Source organism: Xiphophorus maculatus, chromosome 9, assembly GCF_002775205.1.
Source record: "Xiphophorus maculatus strain JP 163 A chromosome 9, X_maculatus-5.0-male, whole genome shotgun sequence".
NCBI lineage: Eukaryota > Metazoa > Chordata > Actinopteri > Cyprinodontiformes > Poeciliidae > Xiphophorus > Xiphophorus maculatus.
The window spans coordinates 24,569,985-24,586,590 of NC_036451.1; the positions used below are offsets into that span (position 1 = coordinate 24,569,985).

At 40.9% G+C, this 16,606-nt stretch overlaps 1 protein-coding gene across 2 annotated transcripts in view; it reads left to right on the top strand.

The window, feature by feature from the left end:
- slc9a7 (solute carrier family 9 member A7) overlaps nt 1-15,982 on the top strand; it is a 36,127-nt gene extending 20,145 nt beyond the window's left edge. The window contains exons 13-17 of one of the 2 annotated variants that reach the window (XM_023340225.1): nt 2,767-2,835; nt 5,716-5,779; nt 7,031-7,113; nt 8,663-8,768; nt 11,834-15,982. In XM_023340225.1, coding sequence (XP_023195993.1) covers nt 2,767-2,835; nt 5,716-5,779; nt 7,031-7,113; nt 8,663-8,768; nt 11,834-12,097 — 586 coding nt within the window. In that variant the 3' untranslated portion in view covers nt 12,098-15,982. The remainder of the gene's footprint in view (nt 1-2,766; nt 2,836-5,715; nt 5,780-7,030; nt 7,114-8,662; nt 8,769-11,833) is intronic. The other variant, XM_005804421.3, reaches the window with a different exon arrangement.
- The last annotated feature ends 624 nt before the right edge of the window (nt 15,983-16,606 follow it).

Genomic DNA, 16,606 nt, shown 5'->3' on the forward strand with positions numbered 1-16,606 from the left:
GTCCTCCAGTACAACCCTGACTACTTAAACCTGAACCTGAGAAGAGAAAATAAATTTCATCGTCAGATTTCCATGACCAACCAAGCCTGCGCCAAGTGTCTGTGTTCTGCTGTTGCAGTAATTTGATTTGGTTCTTTTTTTTTTTTTTTTTTGGTCTGGGTTCTGGCACTGCTTCACTTCTATCCGTTGTCTGCCCATGATGCACTGAGAGCTTCGCATTTATCACGATAAAGCGGATTATCCCGTTCCCGGCAGCAGCGGCCTGAGCGAGCAGGCTCTGTTTAATATGAGTAATGCCTCCTCAGACCGGACTGGAGCCATTGTTCGGCAGGGGCTTTAGAGCACTGCCAAACTCCCCCCCCCCTGTGAACTCGGCGCAGTAGACACTGGGACATGTGCTTCACCGCATGCAAATATCAGCTGTGTGGTTTCAGTGTAATCTTATGTAAGTGACTACACAAAAATAACTGGACACTTAGGGTAACGACAGCCTGTTATTCAGCTCCATCTTCTCCTCTGTTTTATTAATGAGGGGCACGCTATCTGTCACTTGTTGCGGCTGAGCATCCGGTGAAGCTGTTGGGATCACCTGGCTCTTGGGTGACGACTGAAATGCGATGTGGGACTGCTGCTGTGTTGTCTGTAAAGAAACGCTGCTGGTGTTTTGGCTTCGGATGAGGGCCTGTAAGCAGGCGAGCGTGCTGCTTATCTTGATGTTTGGCAGGGCAAGACATCAAGACAAAAGAGATCCATGTTGCTTATCGTGGTTCAGGACAGGTTCTGCTAATCCATTAGATTTTTTTATTTTCAGGGTAATCCTTTCAATAGTTCACACAATATCGTTTTTGGCTGTAATTGAGTTTCTCCTTTGACTTTTCTCTCAGGTTATGATTTCTGCCAATCATATGAGGGTACAGAAATGATAGTTTAGTTCGCTTCTTATCTACTGTGCTTTATATTTGCAGCTTTCTTCACAGTTGATGCCTGTCAATTGTAAAGATATGTGCAAAATTCTTTAAATAAGTAGCTACTGTAAGGACTTTGTGAGGCCAAGATGGAAATCTTAGTTGCAGTTCTGAGGATTTTACAGCTCCATCTTTTTAAAATGTTTGTAATTCTTCTGACTGCTGGTAATTTTAGACCCGCAGTCATTTTTTTTCCACATATCTTCTGACTTGTGATGATGAGAACAAGGCAGAAACACAGAAGGAAATGAGCTTCCGCATAGTTTCCTGGGTTATTGCAACCCTACAAAATGAAACTAATCTTTTATAGATATAAATGTTTCAGTGTGATTCCCAGACAAACTCACTCACTCTGAATTATCTTCATACTGGTTTACTTTTACATTACTTTAAAATTGATGCAGACATAAACAGATGGTAAAACTCAAAGGTGCCAGTCTGTGTATTGTTTTATCTTTTTATATACAGTTGCCATTAGTTCAGTTGCTATAAGCTGTTTTATATAAATAACTTCTACTCTCCCCAGTTGTAGCTTTTCTTGGGTCATTGTTTCCATAGATACAAACCACATTCACATCTTTGTTAATAATGGTAGTTTAACAAATACTATTATAATCATTTGCATTGTGACTATTTTTCCAGCAGATTCCTGTGAATGCTTTGAGACTCTGATTTATTAAGAATTATTTACACACTTTATAGTGAATATGCGCCTCGAGTTTTTCATAGACTTATCAGTGAACGCAAATAAAATGCCGAAACTTGATAAATGTAACTAAAATGCCATTTCAATGTAACACAATCAAACCAAAAAGTAAGTGTGTTAACATCCGACTCAAATGAAATTGTGTTTTCTGGCTATTATTGTTTTAACTCCTCCTACAGAAATGAGACTTTGTCTTAGTGCAAGAACTGAGGGAGGAAAAGCGGTAAACTGAGACGTTATTTTCCCCAAATAGCCAAACTCCCAGTTGTGAAGGAGTTGACCTTGTTCCAGTATAAGCACTGGTTTCGCTCATTCATCAGCTGAAGAGCAGTGGTGATGTCATCCGGCAGTAGTTTTTATGTGTTCATATGAACATCTGCAAAGACTCGTTGCCAAGTGCAACAAAAAAAGAGGATTATGTTTAGCCCACACTGTTGCCAACAACTTCTTTTTTCTTTTTACTTTATTTCTTTTTTTCTACTGAGCTTCACAGTAAAATGTCGCTCGCTTTGTCCTGCTTCTTGTTTCACCACATTGTACAACCGCAAAGTTCTGTGTCTCTTATGTGATCCACTTCTGCTAAGCAGAGCAGAGCGTAATGAGGAAGCAGAAGAAAAATAATAAATGCTTTGCTAATTTTTTCCTATAAGAATCTAAAACAAAGCACACCTACAGCATGATTCTGCCACCACCATGTATCATGGCAGGGATGGCTATGACCTCCAGTATGGGATAGAGTCAAGTAATATTACTTTAATATCATTCACAGTCCAGCATTTTGTTTCCTCACTTCAATTTTTCTTTCTTTTAATTATTGTTATCCAATTTTACCCTCCAAACAACTGAAGCTTATGAATGAAAAAGCATAAAATTTGCATGTGACTTACTTTATCATCTTCTTTTCCAAAGCAGGTAGGAAAAAAAGGACGTTTTTGTATCCAGAAATGTCATGTAAATAAAAACCAAAACAGCATTTCCTGAGGTTTATGATTTACTCGAATTCTCTGTTTCTATCCAGTGTTTGTTACTCCACCAGGTAAACGTCTCGCATCTCTGCCTGGTTTTAAATGTTCTCGAACCCTGTGTTTATGATAGATATAGATATGGGAACGGCAAAAGATTTCAGGACGAGGGCCGCCGCCACGGAAAGTGGGAATACTCCAGGTGCCGTATACGAACGCGAATGGGTTCACTGGTGCTAATTGGTGATGGGGGAGGAAAATCTCCTGGTGTGTTTTGGTGAAGGGGAGTAAAAGTGGGCATCTAAAAAAATAGCCTATTTAAAAAAAAAAAATCTGTTTAGAAAATGGGTTTGAAACCACCTGAGCGTGGAGCTGACTGTGGCTGAGGTTGAGGCTCTGCTGCTGTAAAATGCTCCAGTCAAGGCTGCTCTTAGTGTTGTGAAAAAAACCTGTTCCTCTTTCTTTTTCCTGTAATCTCTCTTGACTAGCCACTTTTTTCTTTCTTTCGTTCTTTTTTTTCTCCTTTCCCCCACACAGGATCACAAAAAAACCAGCCCGCTCTACTTGGAAACATCTGTGTTTCCAAGTAGAGCGGAAACACAGACATGTGGGGTAACATGTAGGGGGGGAAAAAAACCTGAACTGTGATTGCTTCGTCTTTTTTTTTTTTTTTCTTCCTCACTCTTTTCAGGATTTGCTTGTGGACAGAAACAAAATTGCTCGCAAAGGAATATTTGACGGATTAGAAGGAGAGGAGTGGGTTGTTCGGGATTAGGATTACAGGGTGTAATGAAGTGGTTAGAGGGATTCCCTCACAGCCTGTTCACGTAGAGCCGTTTGTTTCTCTTTATACTGGTCAGATGTGAGTCAGGCTCCATGTGCTCCCGGTTTTTTTTTGTGTTTGTTATTTCAGGAAGAGAGCATTTACTGTGTCAAGTTTGTTCCTCCCAGATACTTCTCCGCTGCACTTCCCTGCATCATTTGCATCACTATGTTGTTTGCGTGCCCCCTGGCGTCCTTGGAGCCTCCTCCCTCCCCCGATCCTCTCTGGTGTGTGTGTGTGTGTGTGTTTAGTTGAGACGAGGGTCTTAAAAGACAGCCGGATGCTTTGGCCTCTGCTTTTGAAACTGCGAAGGTAAAGAGAAAGCCCATTTCCTCCCTGTGACAGTCATGGAGGGGTTTTAAAGATAACCACACACACCAGTCGGACGTTCCGCTGTGCAGGCAGGATCGAGTGGGATTTAAAACGTATCCATGACAGGCTACGCGTCTCTCCCTTGGCACCCATCCAGACGGATTGGAGTGAGCTCAACCAAAAATAAAAGCGCCCTCTTGAGAATCGGCCTGCTGAGGTTGAACACTTTTCAGCTGTTGAGAGACATTGTTGTAGAAATAAACCATGAGCGGCGAGAAAGACTGGAAATGGGCTCATGCCATGTAAATAAATCCTTTCCTTGCTTGGAAGTCACTTTGTCTTGCAGAGAGTTTTACAGCAGACTTCGGTACGGCAACATTATCTGCTGGTTAGCTCAGCTTAATGGAAAGAAATGGCTAGAAAGAAAAAGTGTAGTTAGCAGCGTGACTGTAAGGGCGTCTCGGTGAATTAGAAAGTATGTAAAAGTTGCAAAGCTCTTGTGTTGCATAGACAAATTAGACACAGTGATATATTTAGCATTTGTTTCATGTCTAATGAAAACCTAAAAAACAGAACATTGTATAAGCAGACCAATTAAAACTTTTTTTAAATTACATAATTATAGTGACATGGTCTACACAATCGCACGAATCGCACTGCTGATGTGATGGTAAACAGTCGTTGATTTTGAGCCCTTGGCCACAAGAAATAAATTTGGAAAGTTAAGTGGAAGGGAAAAAAATACTTAGGAATAGAGGCACAAACAACTGACTAGCCGCAGCCTTACAAAGACCAAACCAAATTGAATTCAAGCGTTTTTTAGGACAATCAAAAGATCCGGACTGAGGCTGGAGCTGTGGTGCGTTCCAGTTACGTTGCACGTGGGTTTGACGTTACATCCAGGTTAACAGCTAATGGAAATCATGAAAATAAATGTGTCTAATGGAAACGCGGCAATTTAAAAAAAAAAGCCTAATTTTTCTATAAAAAGGTTTTGCGCTTTTTTCTTTTTTTTTTTTCCTTTTTGGCTGCATAGAAATGTGTTTATTTCTCAAAACTGCAATGGAAAAACTTTTTTCGCGTCGCACAAGTGACGGGTATCAACAGCTGGACGTTGCTCCTGCAGGAAAAGACGAACAAGATCACAGGAAGTGATAGAATTTTAATTAGTCCTTTTTGGATTTCGCAGGCGCTACACGTTACATTGAATGTATTTATTTATGTACATTTTTTAGATTAAAAAAATAAAGTTTGTAAAAGTTGTAAAAGTTTTACACGTTTTGTAAAATAAACATGTTTTTATCACAGCCTACTGTGATATGGGGCGGCCATATTGAAACTCAAAAGTCTGCCTTTGAAAAAGTCTCAGATTTTCCAGTTGATTTATTCTCCCCACTGGGAAATCGAAACTGGCCAGAAAGCAGGTCTGACTTGAACCTCACTGACAATCTATGGAGCACTATAGGATTTAATTACTTTGGTTAATTAACCATTCTTGATGGACAGTTAAGATGCATTAGCCTACATTAATTGAAATGCTTTAATTTGGGAGCAGAAATCTGTTTTAGCTTTAATACTTCAAACTGCACTGTGGAAAACCATTGTTCATTAAGCTGTTTGTTGCACTTGAAACTCGCCCTTCTCTCTTTGGGTCAGGGGTGAACGGGAGATTTTCTGCACAAGTTAAAATATGACTTGGTTCTGAGGTTAATAATTTATGTTTTCATAGAAAAGAAAAATGCTAACAGGACAGAACACCCTCCACGTCTGTGTCATACTTACCCCATGTCTCTAACTTGCTTTGGGTTAAATGCTGATGCTGGTCTGCGTCTTGGGGAACAAGGTTTAGCACCTCAGCACTTTTGTGTGCTAGGATATGAATACGTCTTGTAACTGTTGCTAAGCAACAAGTTAACCCATGTTGTTGCTTCGTCTCCCGTGTTGCAGGGTTGGTGTGGATCCAGATCAAGACCTGCAGCCCTCTGGCGACAGCTTCCAAGTCCTCCAGGGGGTGAGGAGCTCACTCACATCCACTTTGGAATTCTCTGGATCTCTGCCACGTTCCCAACACGTTCTGTTCCACGTTCTGCTGGGGGTTTTTTAGGGGTTTTTCTTTGTAGTTTATGTGGGTTCAAACTCAGGAAGTCTAGACACTGAAATGTAGTCTCAGAAAGAAGAAGACGACGAAAGTAGAATAGGGAAGCTGTGTGCTGTCAGATGTTAGTTTAGGACTTGTCCCTGCAAGTCTACCTGCTAGATTGACTCTTGCCCAACCTGTTGACTCACAGTGACCTGTAAAACGCAATGTGATTTCTGTTATTACACTCTGCTACTAGATCTTAATCTTAAACAAAACGTCTTCCCAGCTACAGTGAGAGCAAATCTGGTTCACATGCCAGCAGCTTTAAAGTTTGATTGAAAAATACATGGATGAGGCATGACATTATGAGATGGGTATCATGAATGAAAGTGATTATCTCTTCACTGTGGCATCTGTTTGTGGTGCAAACCGTAAGTAAATATAAGTAAAAATGGTAAAAAAAAAAAAAAAAAAAAGTAAACTCTTCCAGAGATGTGCACAGATAGACAGTAGGACGTCCTACAGCACCTGCATTTTTCTTCTGGACAAAAATAAAGTGTCCTTCTGAAATCTTTGCTTCTTTTAAGCATTTATAGTGCATGGTCCAAGGTAACATGTCCGGATTTAGCCTATATTGTTATAGCCCCAATTCTGTCCGACCAAATTTTGTTACCAATTTTCAAGGCTTTTAGTTGAGTTTATTAGTCTTAACTCTCTAAGAATAATTTCTGTCCTATATCACCCTGGCTACATACAGAAATATAGATGATTTTTCTTACCACCACATTCTGTGCTCTTCTTTTGCTACACTCAGCAAATCTCACACCACTATGTCAGCCGACCATGAGCCACACAAGCTGTCCTTTTGTTTTCCGACCTGAGCATCTGCCCCGCAAAATGTCTGTGCACGCCTCCGAGATCTACACAGATAAATGTTCATCACAAAAAACTTTTGGCAGAACCACATTGCGTGGAATCCCCGTTAGACAGGCGAGACGCACGCTGCGGGTCGGATCCACACGATAAAAAGTCAGAGTACATTAAACCGATTTGCATCAGACTCCTTATCAGTCACTGTAGCAGGAAAAACAAGTGACTGGTGCTGTTGTCTGATTGCATTCACTGTGAACAAAGCAAAATGTCTTTTGATTTTTTTTTTTTTCCACTCATGTGCTTCTCTAGGATGGGAACCAGGATGAGGGCCAGAGTAAAACCAAACAGGAGAGTGCCTGGCTCTTCAGACTCTGGTATACATTTGATCACAAGTATCCTTTTTTTGTGTGTGTGTTAAAAATCCCATGTGATTCAGTCACAAGGTAAATATCTCAGATAATCCATCAGGATGACTGCCTGGTCCACATTTGCTATGCAAACTGGTTCCTCCTGGATTAGATAATTTGACATAATTGTGAAAAATGTTTTGCCTTTTCCTCCTATTGGCCCACAACAACAGACTCAAGGTAATACGTTTAGCGACGCATCCTCCCATTTCCTCCAATCTTCCCATCCCTGCTAAACAACTGTCTTGTAAGGTGGTTGATTGTGTTTCTGTCTCTTTAAACGAGGCAGCTGTGTTTTCCAGGAGGGGAAAATCCTCTCCCCCAGGTGCCGCGCGCTATTTGGAGCCAAAGAAAAGCAACAGACCATTTGATATATTTAGGTTGTTTCTCCCGAGTGCAACCGACTGTGGGTGTAAATATCCAAACGTGGTGCATGGGACCAGCGGATTGCGGTCCCCACCATTTGAACGCGGTACTTAGTTTTCCAAAGCAGCTTAACCTGGTTAAGCTGAGTCCTTCGCTGCAAAATCACACAAACTCACCGAGTTGTTTTGGTCTGGTTTCTAGTGCAAATAACCTAAAATGAGACAAAACTAACTTACAAGTAACTTTTCAGCAATATTTAGAAGCTGTTTTTTATGTTAACAATTCCTTAAAAATTCTGAAAAAGTGCCAGTCCACTGGTAGATTATTCCACCTAACATGGGAGAAATGTCTTGTTATAAGTGAAATAATCTACCAGTGGAACTGGTACATTTTTAGGGAATTATTGCCTAAAAACAAGCTCAAGAGATATCCAGTTAGTTTGCTCTTCTTCCGAGTGTACTAAGATACTTGCAGGCTGCACAGTGGCGCAGTTGGTAGCACTGTTGCCTTGCAGCAACAGTTCTGCAAGGTTCCCTGCCCGGGGTCTTTCTGCATGGGGTTTGCATGTTCTCCCTGTGCATGGGGGGTTCTCTCCGGCTTCCTCCACAGTCCAAAAACACGACTGTTAGGTTAATTGGTTTCTCTAAATTCTCCCTAGGTGTGAGTGTGTGTGTGTGTGTGTGCATGGTTGTGAATCCTGTCTGTCTCTGTGTTGCCCTGCGACAGACTGGCGACCCGTCCAGGATGCACCCCGCCTCTCGCCTGGAACGTTAGCAGGAGATAGACACCATCACTCTTCCTGACTCCACTAGGGACAAGGGTGTTGGAAAATGGTTGGATGGATAAATACTTGCACTTGACACTAGACCAAAAATACTGACACTAGACCCAAAATACTTTTGCAGCGTATAAAATTTTTTTATTTGTTCTCTGTAAAATGAAGAATCCGGAACAGGTGTAGAAATACTACAACGATCCCACCAGCACACATCCCTCTAAAATATTACATTTCTGTTGTAACGTTTCGCTAAAACCTTCTATAAATCTTGTCTTCCAAGTTTAAGTTCAACCTTTTTATTGAGAATATAATTTTTTTTTTTTCAGATTTGCAATGTGTGCCTCTTAATTTTTGAACGTTTTCTTTGGATTTCCCTTAATTACTTCCCAGTTACCTTAAGCCCGTTTTGACACACAGCGGTCCACCTCTGACCTCCACTCTGCCCAGTTACTGTGGCCCGCTGGCAAGCTGCCTTACCAGTCCACGGGCATATGAAGTGAGTATTTGTAAAAAAAAATAATAGTTTTTTCAAAACTACATTTCATGAAAATATGCACATCTGTTTTGCCCCATTTATTGTTGTACTAATGTGTGGAAATATCTGGTTTGTAGAACACGTACAGTGTGAAGCTGGTAGATTTTCTGTGTGAAACTTGAAAGATAAATGCCTTAGTTGAGGGTAAAAAATAAAAAATGAACTTAATTAAAAATCTTAAGGTATTAAACTCAAATTACTCACAATTTAATCTGGTGAATGATTCTGAAACTCTTTTCTGACACTCAAAGAGCCTTCAGGGACACGAAACATGAAGGCACAGCTGGAATATGGAGAAAGTGCCTATTATTTACAAATATCTAAGGATTTTTTTTAAATTATTATTATTATTATTTAAAAAGCTCTTTTTAACAGGTATTTGTTGATTGGATGTGTAGTTGCTTATTGGCAACAGAGAAAAAAAAGAGAGTGAGCACTTTCGCTTTTCCCCCAAGGATCTTCTATGCAGGAAAAGTTGGTGAGAGTCATGAAAATAAAATGAAGAGAACAGATTTCTCCTGACCTAACAAACTCTTTCCTTCTGCTGCTAATAGTTTTACACCAGGATAGGAAAACACATCTTGGCATAAAGGGAAGACGCAGTATAAAACTCAGGGACTAAAACACAACTATATATACAGAAAATTGAGGGATTTCTTGATTGTAGCAGTTATGAGAATTGTGATTTAATTTCAGCTCCCTTTAAAAGGGGGTAAATACTTTTTCACATGCAGCTAGCTTATAAGGGATGGCGCTTTTTTTTTTTTTGCTTCAAAAAAAAAGAAAAGAAATCACGTGGTTTCATTTTTGTCACATGATGAATGAAATGATAATGTGAAGACTGCATTTTGTATTTACTTGGTCATCTTTGCCTATAAGTGAGGGGGGATAGAAAAAGAAGCTGAAATCCCAAATGCTTTTTCACACCATTCATGTTCGGCAGCAGCCACAAATATCACATAAAACTATATTTAATCTGTGGTAAACTGAAAGATATGCAGTGATAAATAACCTTTTTTTAAAGCATTTGTTTTTCAGTTTAAAGATTGTAAAGATCCTTAAATGTGATTTTTTTTATTGTTTTATCCAGCTAGGGTTATTCTGGTGCTGTAGGTTTAATAAAATAAACAAACAGCCAAATCGGTGTGACAAACTGTCCTCAGAGCCGAGACCGTCCCTGAATACTGAAACTGGTTTCTTCCTCTCTGAGTTTCCACCAAGCATTCAGCCACACAGAGCCGAGGCCTTCGGCAAGCAGCATTTTAAAAACGGAGGGTTGAAGAGGGGGCTGCATTGTGCTGGCACAAAAGACGCTTTTCAGCTCCGGCTCAAAGATGACCAGTGTTCTGACAGACACTGCCCTCTGATATTTAAAACGCAGAAATGCCCATTGAAGCTTCGGTCAGACTCACTTCACTTTCATCACGGCTCCTCTTTGTTCTCTGTTCTATGAAACATGCGGGGGATTTTTTTTGTTTGTTTTTTTTCCTCCCTTGCCACTGAAAATGATTGGTTCCCAATTGGATTCCTGCACATAAAAATGAATTGTATTTAATTTGGTTTCTGTCATCTACATCGCTGTAAGTGATGTAGATGAAGATGTTTTCTCCCTGCGGTCAGGAAGCTACGGCCATGCTGCGTCCAATCTGGACGTAGGGGGCTGCCAGTGTAGCCGGCCATGTGGGGAGAGCCCGGATTAAATAAAGCTCAGTGTCTAGTTCCTCTTTAATTATGGATATTATGACATGCCTCTCTACTGAAACTGATACGAGACCTTGAAATGCTGCTGCGATTCATAATGCCTCTACAGCTGGCTTAAGTTGTTTTGGGTTCTTTTTTCCTCTCGTATTTTATTTGTAGAAATTGAAATTACAAGCTGACAGAGGGGAACAAATTGAAAATCCATCAGTCTGCCTTTTAACAAAACTCCTCCCTCCCTCCTCCCACTGTGACGACCTGAATTCAGACCTTAATCTTTACAACTGGGCCACAAAATTTACAGTTTCCTGTTCTATAAAAAACCCCCGCCCCAGCTACTTTGTTGACATTTACTGCTCGAACGGGACTAAATTCAGGATTTGTTTGGGCCTGTTTTGGGCCAGATGTTAATGCTCTTTGTGCTCACGTGACCGTGCAGCAGCAGCAGGAGGGGTGTGTGCGCGATCAGGGATGGCTGTGTGTTTCTACTTTAATTTGGAGGGAGCTTCTGTTAAACTATTTAAGAGCACAGCCGGTTTCTAATGGATTCATTTCCAAATGTATCTTCTTTCCCCTTAAAAATAGTTCTGCAGTAATGCATAGTTATGTCATTTTTGTTGTTGTCGTCGTATCCAGTGAGCTGAATAATCCTTTCATTGACCTGGCATTGACTCCTTTCCACCCCCGGTGGACATGGGGTGGCTATTGAATTCCAGACTCCCGATCAGTCCGGGTTGTTCAGCTGCGTGTCGTTTAATCCGAATGCAACATGTGTTTTCTTTAGGATCTGGGGCGTTTGTGAGTCATCTTTGTGCCTGTTAGACTGGACATATGTGTGAATCGAGACGGCCTGCGGTTTCCTGTTTTTATCTTGCCTCACTAGTTGCTGCAGTTTTGGCTATCAAATGAAAGTCCCTCTCACCTAGTCTCCTAATTCATGTTAGTTAACTCTATCTATAGTTAACTAACATCTTTACCTACCTCAAGGTGATTAACTAACATATATTAACTAAGATATTTCTAGCTAAGCTATCTGTAGCTAACTAACATATCTCTAGTTAATTAACATATATCTTTAGCTGACTAACAAATCTCTATCTATTGCTCTATTGATTTATAAAGACTTGGCTTCTGCCTTTTTGTTATTTTGTAAAATATTTTGTTTTATTTTGTTTCCTTTTTTTTAAAAAATATCGCTAGTTTACCAAAATAAAGCTAATCTGAAATGAAAGTTCCCCTCAGATCCCTGTTTCCCTCGTGAGTATGTATACTGTTGATGTCCATTCATCTGTTCTCACCTCATGTTTCACTCTGGGTTCTGATTTCAGAACCACGACCAGCTAAGGGATCCCGACACGGACTTGATCCACAACGACGCCGACCTGACCTTCACATTTGGCGACACCGCCATCACCGCCAACGGGGCGTCCGCCAGCAGGGCGGATGCCGCCGGGGGGTTGGGCTGGAGCGCAAACGGAAAGAGGAGCGGCAGCACGTCAGAGGAGGCCCTGGAGCGGGAGCTGGACTCCCGCGAGCAGGAGCTGCTGAGCCGAGGCACACGCCTGGTTTTCCCCATGGAGGATCACATCTGACCTCCCCGCCTCGTCCGTACCAGCCGCTCTCCCCGGCCTGACCCTCACCCGCACCATTTTGCCATCAGTTCTCTCCACTTTCACATGGGCAGAGTGCCCGGCGCTTCAGAGATGAGACGGCTCTGAGATATGGGATCTGACAGGAGGGGAAGGGTTCATCGTGACCTGTGGCTCCTTCAAAGCCAGGGGAGCAGAGCTCCGGGAGCATTTCATCCTCATTAGATAAGAAGTTTATTCCAAAGAAGACACAGTGCCCCTGTGGTGTTGTGGGAAAAGAAGAAGAAAAAAAAAAATCTTGCTGCTGCTTCACAGACTGTGTTCTCTGCAGAAGAGGGTTAAAAACTTTTTTTTTGACAGGAAATGGAAGTGACGTATGCCCATGCAAGACTATCTGCATGTTCAACACTTTGTGGTTGTGCTGGAGGAGAAAATGGGTCTCATGGTGGGACGTGACCAGTGTGTCTTGACATAAAAAGACTTTGACTAAAGAGTTCTTTGGTAAAAGTCTACCTGAAGACATTTACTGCTAAAACCACAGTTTCTGGTTATCTACTGCTGAGAACGTAAAGGGACGTTGAAGGTGTTTCCTTCTCAGTCGTGATTTAACACAAGCATCTAAATGCCTATAGAGCCGGGCTTTTGTTTCTCATTGGCTGAACTGTTCATTGAAGGCCTGTCACATTTACAGATGGTATGTAAGCATCGTGTCATTCAGTTGACCTGGATCATCTTCTGTGTTAAATTGTATCTCATGACACAACTTAGGAACCCTGACATGTTTAAATTCCATTAAGGAATAAAAAAAAAAAAGGGCATGAGGATCTGCGCTCTAACATGATTAAAGACCAGCTTACACAGTGAAGTAAAGAGCTGGTCGCTGTAGCGTTCCATCTCAGCATCGTCTTTTGAATGTCTCAAGCACTTGTTACAGCTGCAAAACGTTTGACAAAGTGCACAAATCTTTACAAGGCGGATATTAGAATTTTATTAGAAAGTGTTGGAAATTTTATATTTTATAACAAGTGAAATTAATTATTTCAGTTTGCTAACTTCACAGCTTTTTAGTTGGATATAATTTCCGCTGCTGCAGTACTAATATTACTATAAATACTTTTTTGTTTAATTAAACAACAAAAAAAAGAAGACGTTTTTAAGTTTAACGGCTCACTACAAGGCCAAACATTAGCTGTGAAAAATACCCTCAAAATTAAGTAGTGCCCAACAGAGGTTTGGCTCAGATTGTCCTTAAAACATTGACACTTCAGATTAATCGGAATTATACTTTTTTTACTTCTTTTTTATTGATGTGGCTTATTTTAGCTTAAAAATCCAAGGAAGAGCTAGCTCAGTTAGCCTAGATAGCATCTTTAAGGCTTCATAATTAGCATGTAGGTAGTTTGTTACAGCCGGAAAAAAATAAAGTATGAAGCAGGGATGGCTTCTAGAGACGTACCTGTACAGATTTCACACAGAGTAAAAATGTATTTTGAAGAGGAAGGAAATTTTACTGCACGTTTACCCTCGCATGCCAGCTTATTTAACATGAAGATCCATGATAAAAAAAACAGAACACATTTCTATCTATATAAACACAAATATTTTTAAGTAAAAAAAACAACATTTAGAAATCATAGTTTTAACTTTTTATTATTATTATTATTAGCTTTAGAGATGGGCTGTAGGTTTCATCTTGAGAATTTTTGAACTCTTATTTTAACCTCTGGAGGATTATGCATCAGCCAAAATGATTGTTCAAAGTAAACATTAGTAACATTCCCTCTCTAGTAAATAATTCCCAATCACTTCACACTTAGATTGGATTATTGCTAGGACAGGACAAAACACAGTTGGCGGTCTCCCTTCCCCCCCTTTAGACTAAGCTAACCATGCTAGCTTGAGAAGCTGTACACACACTTGGAAAAGGAAAGGAAAGGGGTCTGCGGTGTTGAAGTGTAAAATAAATCTTGTGTATCAATTGCAAATTGACGACAGTACATAGCCAGTCAATTTCTAATTTCATAATTGATTTTATAATCTATACTAACCAATCGAGTTCTCCAAGAATATTAATTTATTTTATTATTATTTTTTTAGGCTGACTTATTAAAGATGTCCATTGAAATTAAATGTTTTCGATGGTCATCACAATGAGCTCAGCTCAATGCAATCGAATTTTGATGCATTGAAATTTGGCACAACAGTGGCCGACCCGTTCCGCCGCTCTTACATCATTGGTCTAATTTCAGTGAGATAAAGGACGCAAACACGCCAACAGCATATAAATACTCATTTTGGAACTCAGAAATGTCATCTCAAAGCTCCTTAGCATATTAGTGTAGCATTAGTTGAGGTTTCTGCTGGTTTACAAAAAAAAACAAAAACACGAGCAGTGATTTGTGTTAAAGCAACTCTTGGCACTTTATAGCCCATGGAGGAGCCAGAGGACTGACGTTTGTTTTCACTTTTACACATATGACAACTGAACTGCTTCCCTTTTTTTTTGTTGTTGTATTCACCACACAGCCCCGTTTAGCCCTTTAAATCCACCTTCCCACCAACGCCGAGTAGCTGCTGCATTTATGCATGAATAGACGGGGGGCAGGTGTGAAAGGCATGAGTTGAATACGAGGCCTTTGACGCCGGGGGACGGTCTTGAAGCCAGTTTTACGGCTCGCAAGAGACGTCCGGGAGGAAATGAATCCGGTAGAGTAAGCTGTTGCCAGGCTGTGCACAGAGCAGGACATTTAAACCGAGCTGCTGCAAGGAGAAGTGCTGTGAAGCAGAGTAATCTCAGCCCTTCACAGTCTGGTGATTATGTGCGACCGTGAAAACCCGCATGTACAATTTTAAACAATCACCTGCTCGCCCTTACTAAACACCGCTAGCGCTCACGCCGTCTCTGGAGAAAGGTGGGATGAGAACCTCGCAAATGAACCTTTGTGCAGAAAATGAAACCAGACAACGGAGATGCTTTCGCTTTGTGTTGAAAATGTCCCTTTCGGTCTCTCCTTTATTCGAAAGACAATTCACAGAACAGGAACTTGCATGGATTGAGACATGATGTAGTGTTGTCACCCCCCCACCCCCAAAAGACAAGAGGGAGTACTTCACAGACCAGCAAACCCCAGAGAGTCACGCACCACGGCAAGCGGAGGACGCTTGTTGGACTCTTCGCTAATCTTTCATGTGCACTTCCCGCCCTCCACACTGCTGTGCTGTCAGTTGTCCTGTCGGCTATATTTAAACCCTCTCTGCACCTGAGAAATACGAGATGTAGCCAAAGTGTCAATATGTGCACCTGTCGTTTCCAGCGGCGGCTGGCTGACGGGTTCTGTGTGCCATGGTCTGCATGTCAACATGTTAATAAAAATCTTGAAGCTCTGGGTTCCCCAGTGGTGTGCTCCACTTACCTCAGAAAGCCTTTTAAATTAAGGATCTAAAGCTGCAGCATGTAACCTTGGTGCTACATATTTGTTTGCGAGAATGACACGAGACAGAAAACCTGTGAAAAGATCAATCTGCTCCGCCTCACAGCAGAGCTACAATTGCTAGCGGAAGAAACGCACCCGCTCCCGACCAAAAACAACCAATCAGAGCCAGGAGGAGGGTCTTAGCGCTGTCGATCAATGCTGTTAAATGTGCTAACGGCGACTTACTGTTACAGGAGAAGTTAGCACTGGGAGGTGCTCAATCTTTTCACAGATTATCTGTCTCATACCATACTGTCACGACATGGTGACGGTTTCAATAAATATGTAAAAAAAAAAAAAGTTTAATAAAAATTACACACTGCAGCTTTAATAAAATGCACCAGAGTGGAGCTGAAATGTGATCTTCCTCACTAACTCACCTTGAGTTTAGACATTATAATTCCAAAAAAAAAAATAAATAAATACATCAGTCACATAGTAGAATGTTAAGTTATAGTGATATTATAATAATAACAAATGATAACCAAATCTGTTGTAAATGTTCTTAGTGATGACTGTAATGGCCTTAAACCGGCACCTAATGCTTACTTTATGAACTAGTACGTCAATATATACATACATATAAAATGCTTTGCAAAAGTATTCATGCGAAACATGATTCAAGCCTGCGAAGAAAAAAGGAAAAAAGATTGCTGTGATCATATGGGAGCAACATTACAGAGTTAGAATCATTTCTTGAGTGGGGACAGACAGGGAAGCTGGTCACTGATGTGGATGTGAATAGAGCTAAAACAAGGTAATACTGGAAGAAAAGCTGTTTTTCTTGCACGAAAATGACCTTAAAAACAAGGCTAAAGCTGCAGCCGATTGGGTTTTAAATCGTATCGTCTAAATCGAGGATCCGTGGCAAGACTTGAAAATCTGCATTGGCAGATATTCTTTGTCTAATCTGACTGAGAATGTCAGCTTTATCGCAGAGGATAGAAAAATTTCAGTCAATCAGACGTGCGAAGTTGGGAGAGATGTACTCCAAAAAAAGGTGAAAGGTGCATCTATAAAGTATCGACTCAGAGTGGCT